The 23,527-nt window shown below is 32.3% G+C and overlaps 1 protein-coding gene across 1 annotated transcript in view; it reads left to right on the top strand.

Moving 5' to 3' along the window:
* Positions 1–23,527, top strand: part of LOC135203367 (carboxypeptidase B-like) — a 40,896-nt gene that overhangs the window by 16,529 nt on the left and 840 nt on the right. The window contains exons 7-12 of the mRNA XM_064233101.1: positions 652–797; positions 950–1,040; positions 7,127–7,242; positions 11,272–11,364; positions 15,695–15,779; positions 17,934–18,061. Coding sequence (XP_064089171.1) covers positions 652–797; positions 950–1,040; positions 7,127–7,242; positions 11,272–11,364; positions 15,695–15,779; positions 17,934–18,061 — 659 coding nt within the window. The remainder of the gene's footprint in view (positions 1–651; positions 798–949; positions 1,041–7,126; positions 7,243–11,271; positions 11,365–15,694; positions 15,780–17,933; positions 18,062–23,527) is intronic.

The raw sequence follows: 23,527 nt of genomic DNA, 5'->3' as shown, positions 1-23,527 counted from the left end.
ACATTTTCGTATGCATAGTTATAATGATTCCAGTCATACATTGCATAGAAATAGATCATCTCTCATAAACACAGAAGAAAGTCTGTCTCTTGTGTCAATGATTGTCATGCGTACCTTGCTTGTTAGAAAAGCAAAATTATGACACTAGATTCTCCATATTTTGTATGTCACTTGAACTTTAGCCATAACTTTTGAATGGTAAGGGGCACGCATGCTTTGCCAAGGAAACCTTTTCGGATATCATCAAGCTTAGTGACTTTATGGTCTTTCCCATGACCCCCAAACTAAAATTTGACCCTATTAAGGGCCATTCTATTCACTAAAAGGCCTATTGTAGGGACAAAATCACTGTGGTTAATTTTCAACATTCAAGTATGGGATGCACAATGAATTAGGAATACTCTCAGAATGATGCTGATAATGATGACGATGATGATAATTTTTATCTTATTGCTGTAGTCTATTCCATTTTAACATTAAAGAATATACTGCATTTGGGGCTTAGTTAAGGCTTTAGCCTAAGTTCTATATCTAGTTATTTATTATTTTTCACAATGGATAAATAAACGGGATACACTGAATACACATTTCTACAAAGTATCCATGAAGAGAAAGTTATTTTCATTTTGTGACTTGCGGTTTTATTTCTAGGTATACATGCTCGTGAATGGGTTGGCTCAGCTGCTGCCTTGTATATTATCGAAACACTTATCGCTAATACTGGGCTAACAGAATCTATTGAATGGCAGATTATGCCCGTGCTTAATCCTGATGGATATGTTTACAGTTGGAGCAGTGTAAGTTGGTTTGATAGTTTACATAGTATTTCAATTCTGTTTCCTTTTATTGAACATAGTAAAAATTGCCTGATAAATCGTATCCAATCTTTTAATATTATTGTAGGGACTTATGCATATATGGTAGTTTTGATACTCCTATTCCTTTATAGAATCGTTTGTGGCGCAAGAACAGGTCAAGGTCTTCCTCTTCCACTTGTGTTGGCGTTGACCTTAACAGAAATTTTGGATATCAATGGGGAGGTAGGTCTCATTCACTGTCGGTGTTAGTGAGCTTCTTGATGTTATTTTATTTGACATAATGGTGGAAGCAAAATGGAGAGATAGATAGAAGAGATATTTAGAATGATAAGACTTAGGTTTGTTGAAGAAAATAACAGATCCTAGTTGCAAGACAAACAGTGTATATAAGAGGAGGAACGACACAATAAAACTGAAAAGTGTAATGATTCAAAGAAGCCGCGTCAATGAGGAATAATCTCTACCCCGGACTAGCTCTTGATCCCCTTTCCATGTCTTTTTTGCTCAAAAACATTCTATCACGATTAAGAAACTGTAACCCTGACCTCCGTTTTATAAATAAACCTCTCAACCTCTCTTTGATTCAGTGTGAACTTGAGAATGTAGAAATAAATTACAAAAGTACTTCTTCCAAGTCCCAAGTTTCACTACCTTTCTACCGTGGTAGTATTTTGTGGTGTTTGTTGGACTTAGGCTCCTCTCTCCCTTACCGGAAGCAGCAGGCAAGCTGGATGTCCTTTGGCATGATGGTGACCTTCTTGGCGTTGATGGCGCACAAGTTGGTGTCTTCAAGGAGACCGACGAGGTAGGCCTCAGATGCCTCCTGCAGCGCCATGACGGTGGTGTGGGTTAAAGCTTCACTGTCATCCTGGATTTGTTGGTTTCGATGGTTCGCACCCGAGAGCCGACAAATCTCTTATCGACTAAAAGATTCCCCTTCGGTTAAACATATATGAAAATATATTAATTCCGAGATAACGCAAATTAGATATTAAAGGACATTTGTAGCTCGATGTATGTATATGAATCACGGTAATGTATATATATATATATATATATATATATATATATATATATATATATATATATATATATATATATATATACACACACACACACACACACATATATATATATATATATATACGTAATATATATATATATATATATATATATATATATATATATATATATCTGATATATATATATATCTAATATATATATATATATATATATATATATATATACATATCTGGATACTATACATACGGGTACTACACTTACCATTCATTAAATGAGTACCTCACAACAGCCAGACACCTGAACCGTCATCTCAGGTAATAAACGACTGAATACTCTAAAGGCAACAGTGATCCCTTAAACAACTTACCAGTATTGCAGAAAATCAGATTAAGTTCATCAAAACAGGTGTGAGGTAATCTTATTGGTAATTAAATTAATTAAAGGGCATCACTCCATGAGAACTTTAAAAGTCTAAGTATTTCTCTGATTTCAGAAGTCTAAGTACTTCCCTGGTTCTAACTCACTTCAAGTAAATTGAAGGAAAACAGCTCAATTGCCACTCTATGTTTCTACCTAAACAAATCATAATTATACTGGTGAAAAGAAAACTTATTTTAGACACAAAAATTTTAGACACAAAAATTTATTATCAAACTCAAAATTTATTAGTGAAATTCACAATATCAGGTTAAATAACTTTTACTTGAAAACAAAGCAAAGCTAAATTAATTCTTGAATTAATTAAGCAAAATTAAATCAAAATTAATTTATCCCAAAATTCAAGTAAATTAATTCAATCGAAATTCAGAAGTGTTAGGTAATAACTAAAATTTGGAAATTAATTCACAAGTGCTAAACAACAATAAAACTTGAAAAGAATTTTAAGTAAATGCAAATTAATTCACAAGTGTTAAATTCAATTAAATGTGCAACGTTTAATTAATGAAAACAATTAATCAAATTGTGAATGCAAATGAAAACACATCACAGAAAAACATAGAAAATATCAAAATTGTAAAAAGCACTAATCACACAGAACATAAAATGAAAACACACACACTTCTATAAGAAAAAATGGATAAATGCTCAAAAAATCACTTTAAATGAAACAAACACAAAACACAAAAATTTGCAATGTGTAAAAATTTAAACTTTTATCAAACCATTGTAACTATTAGTTGCAACTAATAAAAACTGTATAACATTACCTTGGTACCACTTGTTTCTTTCTGCTGCAGCTTGTTCAAAAAATTTCACCAATTCACAATATTTCGAAAAAGAAAAGGCGCCGTTACACACTTGTACAATGTTTGTTCAGATTTCACAAAAAGCACTAAATAATACTAAATAACTCTAAGAAATCCAAAATATAAAAGTTACGAGTGACCAATGATTATGTATAAAATCTTTACGTTACGTTAATATCAAGTATGATGAGGGAGAGAGAGAGGGGAGATCTAAACGCCAGGAATTCAAAGTCTATAATGAATGCTCTCTTTTTCATACAGAAACAGAACTGGATTTCGCACAAAACATTTTGGGCAGAGAGATGGTGCAATGTTTCTAGAAGCTTCTAATATGACATAACTTTACAGAAAAATCATGAAAATATTCACTATGCTTACGTTGGCGAAAGACATACACATATGAAACCAGTCCCCCATATCGATGTACTGCTCAACCAAAGGACCACGTACTATACCGTTCGAAACAGGAAGTCCATTTATCAGACGTGATAAAAACAGGTTATTTGAATAAACAAAAAACGGAGATCTCGAGTTCCTCTTTCTGAGTGGTTTTGACAGGTTTCTTTCCAAAACAATTTTCTATTCTTGGAACGGACGAAAGTTAATCTCTCTCCTCTCTTTTCCACATTCTTACGTTATATTCAACCTCTAAATTAAATTAGGTCCATGCGAAATCTTGAACAGACATTTTTAAGACATACCTAGTTACTCTAAAGCTAAATAAGGAATCTAAAAATTGATGTAACAAAACTGCTTTTTCTAACATATTATTAACCAGTCAAAGGGAGAAGATATATTGCGGTTGTGAAAGTAGTAGCACATAATATATATATATAATTATCTAATATAGATTCATATATATATATATACTTATATTATATATAATAATAGTTATATATATTAATATATATATGGTTATATAATATATATATATATACATAAGGGACCGGAGCTGGAGCTCAAAGAAGATATAATTCCGAAGGAAGTAGTAAGGGAAAGGCATCCTCATCTTTCAACAGTTGTTTATTCATTGCCGACGTTTTGCGCGATCGAATTCAGTCGCATTTATTTTTCCAAGGCTATAAAACTATATATAACGATTTTACGAAGCATTAATAATTGAATTCTTAATTTAATTTAACCAATTAAAAATGTGCATGGCAACAGCTCTCAACTACCAGTAAAAAAATTGAAAAGTTAAAAGTTAAAAGTTAAAAGTTAACAAAAGTTAAAAGTTAAAAGTTAAAATTGAACCAGCACCTTTCAAAAGTCAGACATATTAAAAGTACAGGACTTCACTCTAAAATTTCAGAAACAAACCCTAACCTATACCAAAAGAAAGAGGTAGAAAACTGACACAATATAGGTAAAAATACAGTGAGGCAGAACCAGCTGCCCAAACTAGGCTATGAACAATTTTACAGAAGGGACGTTTGGGTATTTAAAACGACGGTAACAGTCCTTTTTAATAATGATAAGATTCTACCAAATTGTCAGGTTGTTGTTGTTACCGCAGTTGGCCCAACGAGTAGAAAAATCCCTTGCTGTTCAACTATATGTTTTACATGTTTTTTATTTTTTTTGAGTGATTCCGTATATTGGAATTGTTCTGGGATTTGATAACCTACTACCTGTTTCTCATGGCTTATGCCTTCCCCTGTGGGGAATCAATTCGAACCCTTCCAACACCTCCCCGTCGGCATACCCACGTATTTCCCGTGATCACATCTCGCGAGGGCAAGTATATTTTATATACGACGCTGGACTAGAAGCAAAAGCAAGGACTGAGTTCGGTTCTTTTGGGGGACTCTTAAAACAGCGATCCCAATGGTTAACGGGAGTTTTTGGGGATAATTTTCAAGTCCACAGCCGGAAACATCTTTTGAATAGTGGATGTGCATGTTCTCCTAAAGGTATCATCATGCAAGAAAGGGAAACTTGCAAACATCTTTAGTCTCGATACAGTGATACCGGTGTTGAATGCACCATTTTCTCTGTCAGCAGTTTGTTTAGAGATCTGAAAAAAAGTCGTGAAGGAAAACAAAACAATTATTATTAAAATATTCACCACGACAGAAATTCCTTTCTGGTGAAATATTTTAATAATAATTGTTTTCCTTCACGACTTTTTTTCAGATCTCTAAACAAACTGCTGACAGAGACAAATGGTGCATTCAACACCGGTATCTACTGTATCGAGACTAAAGATGTTTGCAAGTTTCCCTTTCTTGCATGATGATACCTTTAGGAGAACATGCACATCCACTATTCAAAAGATGTTTCCGGCTGTGGACTTGAAAATTATCCCCAAAATCCCTTAACCATTGGATCGCTGTTTAGAGTCAAAGACCGACTCAGTCCTCTGCTTTCGTCCAGCGTCGTATATAAATATACTTGCCCGAGATGTGATCACGGGACATACGTGGGATGCACGAGGAGGTTTGTTGAAGGTTCGAATTGATTCCCACAGGGGCATAAGCCATAGAACAGGTAGTAGGTTATCAAATCCAGAACAATCCAATATACGGAATCACTCAAAAACATGTAAAACATATATTGACAGCAAGGATTTTTTCTATCTTGGGCCACTGCGGAACAACAAACAACCTGACAATTTTAGAATCTATCATTATTAAAAAGACTGTACCGTCGTTAAATACCCAAACGTCCTCTGTAAAATTGTTCATAGCCTAGTTTGGGCAGCTGTCTGCCTCACTGTATTTTTACCTATATTGTGTCAGTTTTACTCTTTCTTTTGTATAGGTAGGTGTTTCTGAAATTTTAGTGAAGTCCTGTACTTTTAATATGTCTGACTTTGAAGGTGCTGTTCAATTTTAACTTTTACTTTTAACTTTTAACTTTTAACTTTTAACTTTAACTTTTTACTTTTTACTGTATTGAGAGCTGTTGCCATGACATTTTTAATGTAAATTAAATTAGATCAATTATTAATGTTCGTAAACTTATATATATTTTTAGCCTTGAAAATGCGACCTGGAATTCGTCGCGAAACGTCGCATGAATAAACTGTTGAAGATGAGGATGCCTTTCCCTACTACTTCCTTCGGATATATATATATATATATATTGAGGTATGCATGTTTATAATTTTTTATAATTTTCATTGTGCCTGACATTCTAGAAATTTACTTTGAATTTCCAGATTTATTCTATTTTTAGGATCCTTTATGATATGATGATAGTTACATCTAGAAAATCGTTTAAAGATCTACTGTGAGTTGCACACACAAAATTGCAAATATTAATACTCAGTTTCTTATTTCTTTGTAAAGATGACTGTTTGTTATTTATTTCAATCTACTCTATCCCTGTTGTATGATATATCTCTGTTCAATTGCTGTTTTAAGGTATGATCTTCCCCCCACCTATGATCGAATCTTTATGTTTTCCTATTTACGTTCAATGAAAATCTTCAGTTTCCTCGGAAGCGTCAAGCCTCTGCTGCACAATAATTTTTCGTTATCAATGACACCAGTGGAAACGGAGAACTGTATGTGGTTATGCCACCAGGTTTCCTTGAGTACAAGAATGGAAGACCCAGATCTACTCAGTTGAAACCTATGAGATATGAGGATGGGATGAGTAAAGTGTTGTGATAATGACAGCATGGGCAAGATATGAGGGGCAGAATTTTTCAAAGGCCCTTTATGTCTTGTCTTCGGAGAGGTAATGATGATGATAGTCCTTGGGGAAACTCGTATTATAAACCTTCTACTATCTTTCGACTGATTCTATAAATTGCTTCTCATCATTCGTCCTTGTACTGCTTCACAGTCCGGTATCTTCCAGGTGTAACTGAAATATTTTACCTGTAAAGCATGCCTTTCTCCCCACCCAAGATGTTGGTCCTAATCCATCTCTTCCCAATTTGTTTACTTAGCATTTCAGGCAGGAGTAATTTCTTGCTCAATTTACGTTTTGCTATCCTGAGAATCTCTCGGGTACATCATCAGTTCCATCCAATATAAAAATCTCCAGGGCAAACAATTTGCTGCAACGCATTTCTTACTTTTCAAGGACTTAGGACGAGTAGCGACCCATGCAATGAAGTTTACAAGGGAACATCAGCATTTACCGAAGCAGAAAGCAAGACTCTAAGAGATGTTATGTTGCCCCTCAATGGCAATTTAAAGGTATTATTTTTCCAGTTTTTATTTAGTTTTTCTTTTCAAGTCTTTTGTCATTATCAAGTCTATTATGCTATCAATTTTGAAAACCATATGTCACTATAGGTATACATTTAGCAAGTGTTACTGATATTGAAGTTCCGCGTGACATATAAGATTTTTAATGAAGTGTGGTGATGAATGGTGCAATCAACAAAAGCCAGCAGTAACGCTGTTGCCACATGTTGACTTGCTATTCTGTTTACAAAATTCGCTTTATTCTTTTCCTATATATATATATATATATATATATATATATATATATATATATATATATATATATATATATATATATATATATATATTTATACATACATACACATATTTATATCAGTATTGTCACGAGGAAAGTGAAAACGGGAACTGCCTGAGATCTTTCGGTTCTATCGACCCTTTAACAAAGGCAAGGGTTGCCTTTAGTGAAGGGTCGTTAAGACCGAAAGATCTCAGGTATTTCTAGTTTCATTTCCCCGTAGAATTACCTTTATTTTGATATACATAGCATCACGTCTTATACTTCTAGTGATCAAAATTCATACCCTACACACCACACACACTACACAACAACATAGATATATAACTACTTATATTATATGATATAATTATTATATATAGATACTATATATATAATATATATATATATATATTATTAATATAAATAATAGTTTATTTTAAATAAAGAAGAAATAAAATACGTGAGGATTATACTAACAAAGTTACGGCCATGGAAAAAAATTGAAACACTGGAGATGCTAAGTACTTTCGTCTTATATCCAAGGCATGGTCACAGTAACTAAAAATATACAGAATCGAGGGCTGATAAAAATGGTGTGTACAAGTCATAAGGGAATACAAAAAGGTTGGCAGGTCTCAGAGATTAATATCAAAATCTACTTTTTGGTACTCCTCTTTAACCTATCTTTCATTTCCTTCTAGAACATAGGTTTTAAGACTTGGTCAAAAGAAAATAATTCTTGACTTACATTAAAATTATTCTCCCAGGTTCACTGAATCAAAACAGATTCTAACAAGTTCCTTGAAATAGTTTCGTTACAACGAGACAATATTTGGCTTTCAGTCCAATGTATTTTGTGGGATGTTTCACCTAAATGTGAAAATAAGGCATTATTTGTGTGACCTCTTTTTACTGAGTATTTGTGTTGTTTTAATCCGCAGTTCAATTCTTTCCTGGCCTGACCCAAGTAAAATAAATCAAAATCCACACATATAATTTTTACACAATATTACTATCTTTTCGAAGGCTATTTTTATAAGCATGTTCATTACGTTATTATATGTGAAAGATACATTTGTATTATACAATTCAAAAAAAGGTTTTACAGATTCAAATCCAATAAAATGTGGCAAGCAAAGGTGTTTGAGGGCACTTCTTTTTTTCTTTCCTATTTTTCATAGGTCTTGATAAATTTATTGTAACAAATATCCCTGTTATGGGATGGATAGCACAAGTCTGTTCCCATTTTTCTGATGTTTTTGAATTCTTGATCTAAAAACACATTCTGACTATTCGCAAGGCTCGAAGAAATATTGATGAAAAAACTGCAAGTTTTATATTAATTTGACGTCCAGAATAATAGTGTACATATGTCAAATTATTTGTCTTTTTCCTATAAATGCTAAATTTACAATAAAAAAAATTATAAATAATCTTTCTCTAACTCAAGTGTAAATTTAATAGAAGTGACTTGATGATTTACTTGAACCAACATATTATTTACATCCAAATCTTAGGGTATGAGGGCTAAAATATCATCAGCATAACGGTACTATGTCACAGGAAATTGGAAAAGCTTGGGGATGTACAGACGTTCAACAAATTCCATATACAAATTTGAAAGGATAAGGAGAAAGTATTGTCACCAATACTAGAACTATTTCTGGTACCCATCTAATTAATTCTTTAGATTTCAGTGACAAACTCAACGGCATTACAATCAATCCAGAATTACGGTTAATAAGTTTTGGTGTATGTTTCTTATTCACTAAAGTTCCCATTGACTCGGTATTGGAATACCTTAAAGATGAATTGCATAGACTTGATTTGCCACGAACAATTAGCCAGATCATAGAATTAATAGGATTATTATGTGACTAAATTTATTTTCAACGGGGAATATTTTAAGCAAACTTTTGATAACTCACTTTCGCCAGTTCTTTAAAATTTGTAAATGGACATTTTTGACGCGTGCACCTTCCCTAGATTTTCCTGCGACATGGTACCGTTATGTTGCTGTTAATTTACCCAGCATACCCAAAGATTTGGATGTAAATAGTGTATTGGCTCAATCAAATGATCAAGTCTCTTCTATTAGATTTACGCCAGAGGTGGAGAAAGATTATTGTTTACCTTTTTTTGGGCATTTATATTAAAAGGGAACCTTTTAATTGTAAATTTAGTATTCATAGCCAAAAGACAAATAATTTGATTTATGTACACTTTATTCAGGACATCACAAAAAAACTATCAATTAAGACCTAAGAAAAATCGGAAAGAAAATACAAATGGCCTCAAACACCCTTTGTTTGCCACGTTTTATTGGATTTGAGGTTCTAAAACCTTTTTCAAAATTGTTTAACACAAATATACCTTTCACATACAATAACGTAAGAAACATGCTTATAAAAATCATCCCCGGAAAAGATAGCAATATTGTATACAAAATTTTGTGTATGGGTTGTGATTTATTTTACTTAGGTCAGGTCAGTAAAGAACTGAACACCAGATTTAAACGACACAAATACTCAGTAAAAACAGGTCAGACAAACAATGCTTTATTTTTACATTTTTAAGTTAAAAGTTCCACGGAATAAATACACTGGAGGCAATTTCATCTGATGCCAGTTATTCATAACTTACAATCGTCACAGTGTTAGTCTATTTGATTTCTTAATTGGGAAGCAAATATTGGAGGAAGATAGTATTAAAAGTTTTGTAAAGATACTTTCATTCCTTTAGTTAGTAACTAAAAGGTACAAAAATGATGGAGTTCTAACTGCGATGATACAATATTTCTTGAAAGTAATTAACCAGTTCAAAAGCCTGCCATATAATTTAAGTAACGTTCATAATAGTGATGAGTTGGACGGGAAGTAAAATTTACTCATTCAGCAGTAAAACCAAAAACAACACAACAAAAAAATACCTGCCAGAAATCGTGTAACGGAGTTACAAAATATTGCTTTTGTGACATACAAGACTAATAAAATGTCTTTTATTTTGCACTAACTCTAAGGAATAAGATGGTAAACAAAAATTTTATGAATCTCTTTTGACAACTTTCGATATATTATATATATATATATATATATATATACATACATACATATATATATATATATATATATATATATATATATATATATATATATATATACACATCTATATATACTTTTGCATTGACCATTCGTTATGAATGGAAGAATTAAAATAGTATGACATAATGGGAAATTGTAATATGAATACAGATATATATATGGAATTCACTGCTGTTACAGGCAGCTATTACGAAATAAAGCATTTTACTGCCATATATAGCAGTTTATATTATATATATCTGTATTCATATTACAATTTCCCATTATGTCATACTATTTTAATTCTTCCATTCATAACGAATGGTCAATGCAAAGGTTCACTTATACTTTAACGCATAGTGTCCAAAACCAACTTGATTAAATTTTTAAATTTTCAGTATGACGCTTTTGCAAAATTAGTACAATTCTTCATTTTTATTTAGCGGCACAAGTAAAGTAATAATTAGATCAATGGGCCATAGTTAAAAATTTATCTATTTGTATCTCTGCTGATAAGTAGGCCACAAGAAATATATTTATAACAATAATCTAGCAAAACTGCAAGTGGAAGGTAAATCATCACAAAGAAGTAAAGAACTATTCAGGGTAAATTCATTCTACACAGATGTGGAATTATGGGCGATAATTACATGATAATCTGGTGTACATTTTCATTTTCAGGCTTACCTATCTTTACACTCATATGGCCAATACATACTTTACCCATGGAGTTACTCAACTCAAGCCACGCCGCACCCTCTATCAGCAAGCATGGTAAGATTTTTTTTTTATTCTGTACAGTATATCGATGTATTATTGAAGTAACACGAGTGAAGTGTAGAGAAAAGAAACGAATAGGAAATAAAAATACTTGGACATCAATACATGAAAGGGAGAAGTAAATCCCAAGTACTTGTAATTCTAGACTTCAGACAGGATGTTGTTTGAAAGTGCCTTTCTCCCATTTCAACGTTTGTGGGTTTTCCTTTTAGTAATTTTTTTTTTATATTATACCAGCTTTGCTAAACTTTTGTCTGCTAAACTTGCATTGAGTAATGTAGTAATTTAAAGTAAGTAACTTGAAGTTGTTTTAATTTTTACTTATCACGTCAAATTTTATCCAGTAAGGCCACCTTTTCTTATAATTAAAAGTCCTTGCATTTCTTCCTTACCTACGTTAGGAAGTTCTTTAGAATTCATAGTAACAAATTAGCAACTTAGAAAACATTTTTGTTGTTGGTAAGGTCAGAGTATTTGCATTCCTTCACAGTGTGACTAGATCAATTACACCTGTCAAGATTTATTATTAAAGTGTCCCTGTGTCCTTTCGTCTTCAATAACTGACAGAAATTGAAGTATCAAGTATCAGGAACAAATCCTAGAAATAAATTGTGCCAGAATCCTAGTGATTTTCTGTTTAGTCAATTGTTAAGTGGTTCAGAAGTTACACTATATTAATTAAGATAGAAAATATAAATGAAACGTTTAAGCAAACTCGCTGAGTTTTAAAAGGGTTAACTCACTTATTTGGTTAAATTATTCATTTAACATATTCATAATGATGGTCAACACACAGTACATTTGGCCATTTACTATTTCTCTCTCTCTCTCTCTCTCTCTCTCTCTCTCTCTCTCTCTCTCTCTCTCTCTCTCTCTCTCTCTCTATATATATATATATATATATATATATATATATATATATATATATATAATATATATATATATGATATATATATATACTAAGTAAGATTGGGGCATCTAGAACGCCGTAGATTCAGTAGGAATAAAACAGCAAACAGCCATCGTAGCATTTTATATTTATTGGCCCACCAAATCCATTAATTTTCGAGACTACATGTTCTCATCATAAGGGCTGTAAATACAAAGAATAAAAATTAAAAAGACTCAGTTTTTTTTTAGACTGTGATTTTTTTTTTAAACTGAGTCTTTTTAATTTTTTATTCTTTTGTATTTTACAGCCCTGATGATGAGACATGTAGTCTCGAAAATTTGGATTTTGGTTTGGCCAATAAATTATAAAATTGCTACGATGGCTGTTTGCTTTTTTATTCCTACTGATATATATATATATATACATATATATATTGATATATATCTATAATATATATATAATATTATATATATATATATATATATATATATATATATATATATAGAGAGAGAGAGAGAGAGAGAAGAGAGATCCTGCTCTCTCTCTCTCTCTCTCTCTCTCTCTCTCTCTCTCTCTCTCTCTCTCTCTCTATATATATATATATATATATATATATATATATATATATATAAATATCTATATATATACATATATATATATAGAATATCTATAATATTCATATATATTATATATATATATATATATGTAATATATATATATATATATATATATATATATATATATATATATATATATAATATATATATATATATATATATATATATATATATATATATATATATATATATATATATATATATATATATCTATATATATATATATATATTCAACGTCTTATTATAGAAGATGTTATCTACTGAATCATCAGAATGAAAGTATTAGAAATTATTTAATGGTTGCATGCGAACAGCAAATTTCTATAATAAAGACGTTGAATAATATTATATATATATATATATATATAATTTATATATATATATATATATATATAAGTATATATAAATAATTATATATATATAATATTATTAATTATATATTTATATATTTCAACGTCTTTATTATAGAAATTTGCTGTTCGCATGCAACCATTAAATAATTTCTAATACTTTCATTCTGATGATTCAGTAGATAACATCTTATATCTAATTGTTTTGGTTTCATGTTTGGCATGAATTTGGGTTTCCTGCGTTTGTGTCTCTCCCGTCTTTTCTGAAGAATTTAGAGAGGATTTTTTTTGGGGGGGGCTGAAATCTACTGGTTACTCTACTTGAATTGATGGTCTTATTAAAAATTATGGAATCAAATAAACTTTTTCTCTTGTCTTCATCGGGAGACTTTTAATTTACACTTACGGCTGTTTATTAATATTAGGTTGATAAGAAGCATTTTTTTCTTAATATTGTGAGTTTCACAACTTTCCTCTCTGTGATCTGTTATGTTCTTATCTGATAATGAGATTTTATTTTTTTATGGAATGGCTCTCTTTAAATTTCAGTATCTTTTACCTCGTTTCTAGCTGTACAGATTTCTCGGGAACCGATTCTCTTATCATATCTTCGCTTCCTCTTGAGATCTTCAATCCTATTATTGTGTCACTGTTACGGCCTCTGAGAGAGAGGTCCGCTCCAAGTTCGTTATAATGATAAACAAAAAGAATTCAACACCAACTGTTGAAACTGGGGATACGAATATAGAAAGAAACATTAACATAACAAGCTTACTAACAAAGATAAATGCAGAATGGTATCTCCTATTTACATAAAAAAGGCAAAATCTTACAATGCGTGAACTGGGGAAGAAGTGAGGTAATTCAAATGCTTGCTGGCCAGTTTTGCGACTCGAAGCGACGGCTTCACAAAAGGAGAACTGCGATTGCAGACGTTTTCTTGACTCCGCATTGCAGAAAATAATGTCTATTCTTGATACTCGAAGGGCAGGAACTTCTCAAAACCTCTCGCAGAACGTTTCTTCTCTGAAGTCTTGCTTTACGTCGAAATGCCTCGGTCGTCCACACCCGACGACGACTTGACCAGAATTCGACCAATTCTCGAGCGACTTTTTCTCTCTGATCCTTCGTCCTTCTTCTCTTATCTCACTCTGATGATCTCTGCTGCTGATCTCTCACTGATAATCTGATCTGTGGCTCTTACTGATGATCTCTGCTCTCTCCTACTTCGTCAGTCGTATTTATACGGCATTCCGGGGGCGGGGCCTACGGCGAACGTCACGGACTCCCGAGATTACTAGAACTTCTTAGAAGGATCTGGACGAAGTATTACATCAGAAATCGCGGCGTTTCTCACGTCACGTCGGCGCCTGTTGCGTTCCCCAACACGCCCAGCGATTCTAGAACCATCATGAGAACAGGCACCTCCAACACATGCGCGAATGCCTCAGTGGTGTAGAACTTCTCAAAGATGCGTTTTCCTTTCCTTTAACTCGTCATTCTTTGCTATGAAGCAATTACCATGACAGTCACCCAATTATATATCAAGGTTTATTCTTTGTAAATGTATTTTACTTTTCTAATCAAGTCACTTCAGCAAGTCACCGTTGATATCCTTTTATCCAAAGTTATTATATAAATAAATATTTTTGGACGTTATAGTTAAGGCAATCCAGTACACAATGAAAATTTATTTTCGTCCCTTCTTGCACTCTAAAGTTTCCGCTTATGTTACAGACTTTATATGAACCATTTATAATCATGCAATAATTAGAACTTGCAAGTTTAATATTATAAGCATATTAAATATAGGCGTGCTTATCCAAATATTTATGGGACATATCTATATTGGGATGGTCTATTTTAATTTACGTCTGGGCAGTCTCATTATTGTATCAATCTATTTTACTTTTAAAGTCTGCAGGACTTTTTGCAGGGGTTGGTCCCATGCATATTCCGTGCTATAATTATATACATGGCAGTTTATTGTGGTACCTGAAAGGTTGAAACCGTAATCATATCAACATCTTTGAAAAACTATAGGAAAAAAGAAATGAAAGGAAGTCATAAAGAATTATCGATGTAGACCATGGTATGACTGGCGTCACACTCCCTTAGGTAGTGTATAGAACTAGTCACTATTTCATCATACATGTGTGGTGAGTTACACATATCATAAATTGTAAAAGAGCTGTAGTCAAAGAAAACTTTTTTTTATTTGAGACAGACATCAAATCCAACCAAATTTCTTTAAAATGCACCATCAACCCTGCTCTGATGATTGTTGTGAGTTTTTATATATCAGAATTATTGCGTTTTTATTATTCATTTGTTAAGGTTTATTTGCATAAATTTCAAGTATGTATTAGGCATTAATTCATGTACTTTTAATTCTATATTGCCTTTTAGGTTTATTAATTTGTGCATGGAAATTCAACTATCTTATATTGTTCTTCATATTTCAGGATACTGCTGCTCAAGCAATGGCCGGACAAATTCAAAACGCAACTCAAGCTGTGTACCGTGCTGGCAGCACTGCTGTAACACTCTGTAAGTAAAAGTGAAATGTGGGTTTCCTGTTATTATTACAGTGAATGGCTAGTTTTTAAATAAGTTTTTTTTAATAGTTTGCTTCTAATAGTTCTCTCAGACGAAGAATTACTGCGAGTTTTCCAATTATCATTGGCAAAATTGTTCCGTTTGATATGGATTTGCAGACCTTTAATTGAGATTTCTTCAATCGAATATAAGTGAAGACATAATTGAAAGGATTTGTTTTTTCTTTAATATGCAGAGTAAACTAGTAACTATAAAACGTTAGTGTTTTTCAGTTTATTATAGCAGGAGTTTGGTCACAATAAGACGACAGTAAAGGGATGGGAAATGAAGTGGACAAACAAAAATAGGGGTTTAATTATTGGTTACATCCCTATAGCACTTAGTCTGGGACAGTAAGGTGAAGGTCATGATATAACAGTTGATTGGTCGTCTGCTTGATCCTGACTGGGCAAGTGCTCACCTTCATGAACTATCTGGGTGATCCAGCGGTAAAGGTTGTGTTGCTGCAACTTTGTAGATTTTATCAAGGCAGGCTGCTGGATGGTCTAGCAAACACACACATTTGTTACTAGAACTGTAATGCTGCTGGTAGGTATAAGACTTTGCTGGATTGGAGAAGGTGATATAGTTCTTCATAGTTACTTCTAACAGCCCCATCAAAACTTTGCACAGCAACTTCTTTGAAAGTTACATCTTAATAAGGCCTATCTAAGCAATGGGATAAGTGTTTGATGTTGGATTAAATGTGATCGACTACACTGATTTCCTTAAGGGCATCATACATTAGAGGAGCTAAGGTTTTTCTCATAATAATATTTGATTTTTTCATGGATATTTTATAGATTTCAATTTTAATGGCTTGGTTATTGTTAAAAGGTGAGGCTCACACATTTTTTTATTTCACGTAGGGCTTGATGTGAAGTATACACTATGCAAACTTGATAGTAGAGCAATTTTGGGCTTATTGTCTTAAGGTTGGCATGATGATGGAATGCATCTTCATATGGTTTTGCGATTCTCAATCTCTTTCCTTATAGGAGTAACTATTATTTACTAGTTCCTGGTTAGCACAGTCAAGTTCTGTACAGATAGCTTTCCACAAGGAACAGTGGGTAAGAGTTTTCTGAATATTAGCTCTTAGAGCACATGGAGCACACTCCACATCTATTCAAGGAAGACCTAGGATGGAATCCTTGTTATATGCTTTTGTTGAAAGCCAGTGTTAATTAATATTAGCAGTATTTTTTAGTAAAGAAAGTTTCCCTTTGGCTTTGGACTCGCATGTGGAATCTTTTTCTACCTGTGCCACATAACTGAAGGACAATAACAACGGGACACTACATATGCAAGTGCTATGCCAAAAATAAACCTCCCTACATCAATGTCTTAGTGATACGAGTTGACTTTGGTCCGTCAACAGATGTCAGCAAAAAGTTTTCCGGACAAGACCTTTGACTGAACTTGAATGATATAAATGTTTACATCTGGAAAGCTATCATACACTGTCCATCATAGCATTCTGCCATTCATAAACATGAGGGTGCAACCAAGTTCACTACATAATGGATACTCCATTTGAAGGAAGTTACAGAATTTAAGGAAACCATAGACAGTAGAGCTCATACAGTAGAACGCTAAACATCAGTTGTTCATTGGGCATGCCACACCTTGTATCACTGATCAAGACATTATATTTGTTTTCTTCTGCAAGTTCATAAAGACTTTAAGCCTTCATATGTGATATAGGCCTACTACTTCTATTCATGATGCCATGAAGAACAGGAACATGTCCCACTGATTATTTAGTGCAGTCAGTTAATGTTTCTGTGCCTCAGGGCCTCCATTACGACATCAAGACATTTTTTGGCAGTGTATCATCGAATAATTCATTGCAAACAGATATCTATGTAATAACAAGATGATAAGCATTGCTTTAAGGTCCATGACTGGCAAAGTTAACTTACACTCCCATTTAAATTTATTCCCACCTTTTATTTTGTTTTAGTGACCTTCTTCTTCTATATTCTTCTATTGCAGTAATGTAGTTTTTGTTAGATGTGAAATGGGAAGAAAGTATTTGGCCAAAGGATAAATTAAAACTGGCTAACCATGGGTATACTTTGAAAAAGCTAATCTTTTAAACAGATCCTGCAGCTGGAACATCTGTTGACTGGGCCGCTTATGCAATGAATCTTACTTATGCATTCACACTTGAGCTGAGAGACACTGGGTCGTCTGGATTTACACTACCTGCATCTCAGATATTGCCTACTGTGAGTTGCTATTGTTACTTTTTTAAATTAAGGATTTGTTTGACAAGTACTGCTAATCTAGTTTTGATTAAAATGAGTACCGCATGCTAATTTCAGAGAGACTCTCACATTCTATTGCTTATCAAAAGACTTCCAATATCGATTTTGATAGATTGAAGAGATAAGAAGTTTATTATTTTTAAATTTTAGTTAATTATCTTTTGATAAAAAGGCAATGCAAGCAATGTTGATTATGTTTGTAGAGAATACTTCAGTATAGAAGGGCCTCAGTTAACTGTTAACTGTCAGCAAGGTGACCTCATTATGATTATGGCATTGCGGGCTTATTTACCGCTACCGGACATCTTGATATCTTCATATTTCTTTGAAGTCATATCTCAAGGCTCTGTGGTGACCATTGTATCCAAAAAGAGTAAAGAGTTTGAGAAGTTAAGAGGGCACTGTGGCTATTAGATATATTATATATATATATATATATATTATATGTGTGTGTGTGTGTGTGGTGTGTGTGCATATATATACATGTATATATATATATATATATATACATATATGTATAATATATATATATATATATATATATATGTATATATATATATATAGTATATATATATATATATATGTATATATATATATGTTATATATATATATATATATATATATATATATGATATATATATATATATATATATATAATATATATATATATATATATATATATAGTATATATATAGATATATATATATCTATATATATATATATATATATATATATATATATATATATATATATATATATATATATATATATACATGTACATATATATGCACACCGCACACACACACACACACACACACACACTATATATATATATATATATATATATATATATATATATATATATATATATATATATATATATATAAAACATTTGTAATAGCCACAGTGCCTCTTAACTCTTAATTCTTTACTCTTTTTGGATACAATGGTCACACAGAGCCTTGAGATATGACTTCAAAGATATATAAAGATATGGAAATAAGAATGAGGAAAGAAAGAAAAACATCATCAAAGTTTACTAATGAAGTAATGAGGAAAATAGATCAATGGAAATCTGATTTAAATGTCTATAGATGTAAATAAATAGATATATAAATAAATAAATAAAAAAAAAAAACAAATATATATATATGGATATATATATATATACATATATATATACATATATTACATATATATATAGGCTAATAAAAGGAGCCCATAAAAACACCAAAATGTAGAGAGAAAAGTACTATATTTCAGAGACTGCTGTCTCTCTCTTCAGGTATATGAATGAGAAAAGTTTACAGAAAAGGTGGTATTTATACCAGAGATTCGTCCACAAGTAAGCCAATTTAGGTCACCCCCGCTGATAATCTTCCTTTAATCTTCTTAAGCGTTGGTTGAATGAACACTGCGTCGACGATGTCCTGATGTCCAATTCCCTTTTTGAGATGTTCATTACCTGCTTCTCTTTTATTAAGGCCGATTCCATCATTTGACTCTTGTACCGGCAGTTGCTGCTATAAATTACACGTGACATATTCCAGTTTTATTCTATGGTTATGTTCATTTATATGATTGAAAATAGCCGAGTTCTGTTGTCCATACCTAACTGACCGTTTGTGTTGTAATTAATCTCTGGGGAAGTGATTTACCTGTAAATCCGATGTAAGATTGGTCACAGTCCTGGCATGGGATCTCATATACCCCAGAGTCTTTGGGCGATGTCTTTTGTTGGACGTTAATCAGGGATTTGGCTAAGGTATTTGGGTAGGTAAATGCAAAGGGTTGGATTTCCCAAGGGTGTGAGTTACTCTCTTAATCGTCTCCGGAGGTGACCTAAATTGGCTTACTTGTGGACGAATCTCTTGTATAAATACCACCTTTCTGTAAACTTTTCTCATTCATATACCTGAAGAGAGAGACAGCAGTCTCTGAAATATAGTATTTTCTCTCTACATTTTGGTGTTTTTATGGGCTCCTTTTATTAGATGGAATTCTGTTGTTACAGAACACTTTTACCAGTCATTGTCAGCCCATTATGGAATTCAACCGCCTTTCCACGATTCTTCACTCACTTCCAGAAGTCAAGCCAGTTTTCCGCAAGTTTGAAAAGAACTGAACAGACTACACCGGCTGAAAAACCAAAACACTTTTTGGAAGAATGCCTCAAAGAACAAGTACTTCCAAAAAATGTACGGATTCGGGAGATGGACTCTGCAATCAAACCCCTTCCCTCTATCACACAAGATTTTCCTGGAAGAAAGAATCACCAATACGAGAAACGACATCTTCGTGCTACGCAGAGTGATATATGGAACTCAATCTAATCTTCGCCTCCTCACTACGGACCACGTATACAGGTATCTGATTTCATTCTGTTCCGACATTGCTGCCTATAATAGCGTGACTCATTCCAACAGACTTTTACGCAAGTTAAATAACCTAATAGATAATAGCGCATGGAATAATCTTGAACAACAAGACAAAGTTTTAAACTTATCCAACACCCCCCTTACTATAAATCACATTTAGTTTTAAATTTAGGCTTATCCTTTGTGCCCTAATGCCAGACCGCAAAAACAACCTAGACTTCATAGTGGCTTTTGATAAATTCATATCTGACAAAAACTACAGCCGTGAAGAGATATGTTTAAAAGGAGTGTTACTAAATGCTTTAACTGACTTCATAAGAAAAATATCCTGTTCCCCGCAAATTCATGATAGCCATTCCACTCGCTAAAAAGTTAGATGTTATAATAATAGTTAATCCGACAAAGACGGCAAAATTGTAATAAGTGGACAAAGACTTCTACCTCGACAATCAACCAGCTCCTTAGCGACACAAATACTTACGAAAAACTGACGAAAAATCCCCTCCAGAACGTCCCACAGAATTTTTTCGGAAAGTAAGATTAATTGGCCAAGACAAAAAGAGTATTGAACTATTAGAGAAATTTAAAGTAATTAATCCTAAATTACCCTACTTTTATGGTCTTCCCAAAACTCACAAAGACATCTTCCATTCAGACCCATCGTTTCATGCGCCGGAGCTTTCAATTACAAAATTTCTAAATGGTTAGCTGGCCTCCTTTCTCTTTTTTAGGCACTTTTTCTCCCAGTCACATCAAACATTCGGAAGACTTTTGTCACAAATTCAGAGAAGCACTATACCACTTCACAACATAAAAACTTTTAAGCCTTGACGTAGACTCCCTATTCACAAACAAAGTACCAGTACAGGACGTTCTTCAGTTTTTAAATTTTTTAAAGGAAAATTATCCCCGCCTATTCAGATCATTTCCCTTTGGCACTTGACAAAATAAAAAATAATAAGTTAGTTGAATTATGTGCATCTAATAACGTATTTTCATTCGGGAATCATTCTACAAGCAAAAATTCGGTGTAGTATGGGTAGTCCTTTAAGTCCTATTTTAGCCATCTGTACATGGAATACTTTGAACTACAGTAATAAATGCAATAAAACCCAAAAACATGCTGTGGATGAGATACGTGGATGACATACTAACATTTTGGGATAATAAGTGGGGTAATTTTAATGAATTCCTCTCAAAATTAAAACGCATTAGTGCCCAGCATCAAATTTAAAGTGAATGGGAAACAGACAACAAAATTCCTTTTCTTGATGTTTTAATAATCAGAGACACGACAGAATACAAAATTACCATATACAGAAAACCAACGTTCTCACTTTCATATATTCACTACTTTAGCTATCACGACAATACTATCAAGATAAGTCTAGCTAGCAACCTATTCTTAAAGAGCCTTACGAATTTGTTCCCCAGATTTCCTGGAAAAAAGAATTTGAACTAATCGCAAGCAACTTTCATCTTTAAAGTATCCTGACCATATAATTGAGAAAGCAATTCAAAAAGCAAACGTAATTTTCTACCGACCCCCTAAAGCAAGACCAGAGACACACCCAACAATAAAATAAAAATTCCCCACCTGGAGACGATTAAGAGAGTAACTCACACCCTTGGGAAATCCAACCCTTTTGCATTTACCTACCCAATACCTTAGCCAAATCCCTGATTAACGTCCAACAAAAGACATCGCCCAAAGACTCTGGGGTATATGAGATCCCATGCCAGGACTGTGACCAATCTTACATCGGATTTACAGGTAAATCACGTTCCCCAGAGATTATACAACACAAACGGTCAGTTAGGTATGGACAAACAGAACTCGGCTATTCAATCATATAAATGAACATAACCATAGAATAAACTGGAATATGTCACGTGTAATTATAGCAGCAACTGCCGGTACAGAGTCAAATGATGGAATCGGCCTTAATAAAAGAGAAGCAGGTATGAACATCTCAAAGGGAATTGGACATCAGACATCGTCGACGCAGTGTTCATTCAACCAACGCTTAAGAAGATTAAAGGAAGATTATCAGCGGGGGTGACCTAAATTGGCTTACTTGTGGACGAATCTCTTGGTATAAATACCACCTTTTCTGTAAACTTTCTCATTCATATACTGAAGAGAGAGACAGCAGTCTCTGAAATATAGTACTTTCTCTCTACATTTTGGTGTTTTTTATGGGCTCCTTTTATTAGATGGAATTTCTGTTGTTTACAGAACACTTTTACCAGTCATATATATATATATATATATATATATATATATATATATATATATATATATATGTGTGTGTGTGTGTGTGTGTGTGTGTGTGTGTGTATATCCTATATGTATATATATATATATATATATATATATACATATATGTTATATATACATATATGTATATATCTATATATATATATATATATATATATATATATATATATATATACTATATGTATATATATATATATATCATATATATATATATATATATACTATATATATATATCTATATATATATATATATATATATATATTATATATATATATATACTATATATATATATATATATATATATATATATATATATATATATATATATATATATGTATATATATCCATATATAATATATATATATATATATATATATATATATATATATATATATATATATATATATATATACATTTATTTATTTATTTATCTATTTATTTACATTTATATACATTTAAAATCAGATTTCCATTGATCTATTTTCCTCATGACTTCATTAGTAAACTTTGATGATGTTTTTTCTTTCTTTCCTCATTCTTATTTCCATTCCCTGTCCTATCAACTTTCATATGTCTTTGTTGTGTTAGGCATCTCTTGCCTGATATAGTGGGCAAGTCTTTTGTATGTATTTCTGTGATGAATTAATTTTGTGGTGCTGTATCGCCATACTTTCATATTATCATATTTTCTTTATCCAACTCAATAACTTTAAATCTTAGCTTTAGTAGAATTTCAGTGTATCTACTTTATCCTGATTAGTTTCCAT

The sequence above is a fragment of the Macrobrachium nipponense genome, chromosome 36 (genome assembly GCF_015104395.2).
Source record: "Macrobrachium nipponense isolate FS-2020 chromosome 36, ASM1510439v2, whole genome shotgun sequence".
Classification (NCBI taxonomy): domain Eukaryota; kingdom Metazoa; phylum Arthropoda; class Malacostraca; order Decapoda; family Palaemonidae; genus Macrobrachium; species Macrobrachium nipponense.
The sequence above is the reverse complement of the archived record's forward strand: the minus strand, read 5'-3'. Positions and strand labels throughout refer to the sequence as shown.